General features: G+C 36.2%; 1 protein-coding gene across 1 annotated transcript in view; it reads right to left on the bottom strand.

Annotated features, from left to right (window-relative positions):
- ABCA8 (ATP-binding cassette, sub-family A (ABC1), member 8) overlaps positions 1–1,204 on the bottom strand; it is an 82,472-nt gene that overhangs the window by 46,297 nt on the left and 34,971 nt on the right. Inside the window, exons 12-13 of the mRNA XM_008589103.1 lie at positions 710–829; positions 328–466 (exon numbers count right to left, since the gene is read on the bottom strand). Of these exons, the coding sequence (XP_008587325.1) occupies positions 328–466; positions 710–829 (259 nt within the window). The remainder of the gene's footprint in view (positions 1–327; positions 467–709; positions 830–1,204) is intronic.

Genomic DNA, 1,204 nt, shown 5'->3' with positions numbered 1-1,204 from the left:
ACTGAGGGTTGTGATCCGTTGCCGGACACGGAAAAAAGACAAAAAAAAAAAAAAAGAATATAGACTTCACTTATTTTGCGTTAAGTGAGTTTCCTGGCAGATCAGGCTTTTATGTAATGAAATGATGCGAAATTCTACAAGATACACTGAAATGATTGGGAGTAAGACACTTTGGGCTCAGCTCATATGGTTACCAACTGCTCGGACTACCAGATACAGCTGGATAACCACAAAATACACTGTTCAGAATACAAATCTGAGTTTCTCCAATCTCTTAACGTCCTCACCAGGATACTTAAAGAAAACCCAAAACAAAACACCAATTACCAGCCAGGATGTCAGCCTCGTCCATGAACTGAGTGCTGAAGAGGATCACACGGTCTGTTTTACGTTCTTTCAGGAGGTTCCATACTCGGTGTCTTGAAAAGGGGTCCAGCCCAGCAGTTGGTTCATCCAACAGGAAAACCTAGAGAGGAGGGAGGTATATAAAACAGTTTTCCACTAAGGTAAAGTTCTTCCAGAAAACAATACGAAAACCATATTATTTATATTTAAAAGGGTATCGTGGTTAGGATTTTGCTCTTACATTTAATGTTCTGTTATGACTACTGTATCACACATGGCCTTTGCAAATAAAATGTTTGAACTATTGCCAAAGTTTTAATTTCTAAAAAATTTTGAATTCACCTGTAGATGTAGTCTGACTTACCTGGGGATCTCCTAAAATGGCAATCCCAAAAGTCAGTTTTCTTTTCTGTCCACCGCTTAAGTTTTGAACAACAACATCCTGAATGTTTTTCATTTCTAACTCCAGCAAAACTCTTTGTATCTAGCCAAAAGACAACAAGATTGTCATGCACCAAGGTTTCTTTCTTCTTTTAAAATTTATAAATGCAAGGATGTAAAGCGTAATGGTTACTGGAGCCAAGCTGCCTGGGTTGGAAGGTCACTTCATATTAATTAGTTGCATAATTTTGGTCAAGTTACTTTCTCTCATGAACCTCAGTTTCCACATGTATAAAATTGGAATAATAATAGCACCTATATCATAGAGAGGACATATCACAGGGTTGTTATGAGAAATAAATGAATTAGTACCATTAAAGTTAAGAATATGTTTGGCACATTGTAAATTATATGTAAGTGTTAGCTATTGTTTGAATTAAATTTTCTTGTCCAACATTTATACAATGATTTGCACATA

This window comes from Galeopterus variegatus, unplaced genomic scaffold, assembly GCF_000696425.1.
Source record: "Galeopterus variegatus unplaced genomic scaffold, G_variegatus-3.0.2 Scaffold5209, whole genome shotgun sequence".
NCBI classification, from domain to species: domain Eukaryota; kingdom Metazoa; phylum Chordata; class Mammalia; order Dermoptera; family Cynocephalidae; genus Galeopterus; species Galeopterus variegatus.
This window is presented reverse-complemented; position numbering and strand designations above follow the sequence as displayed.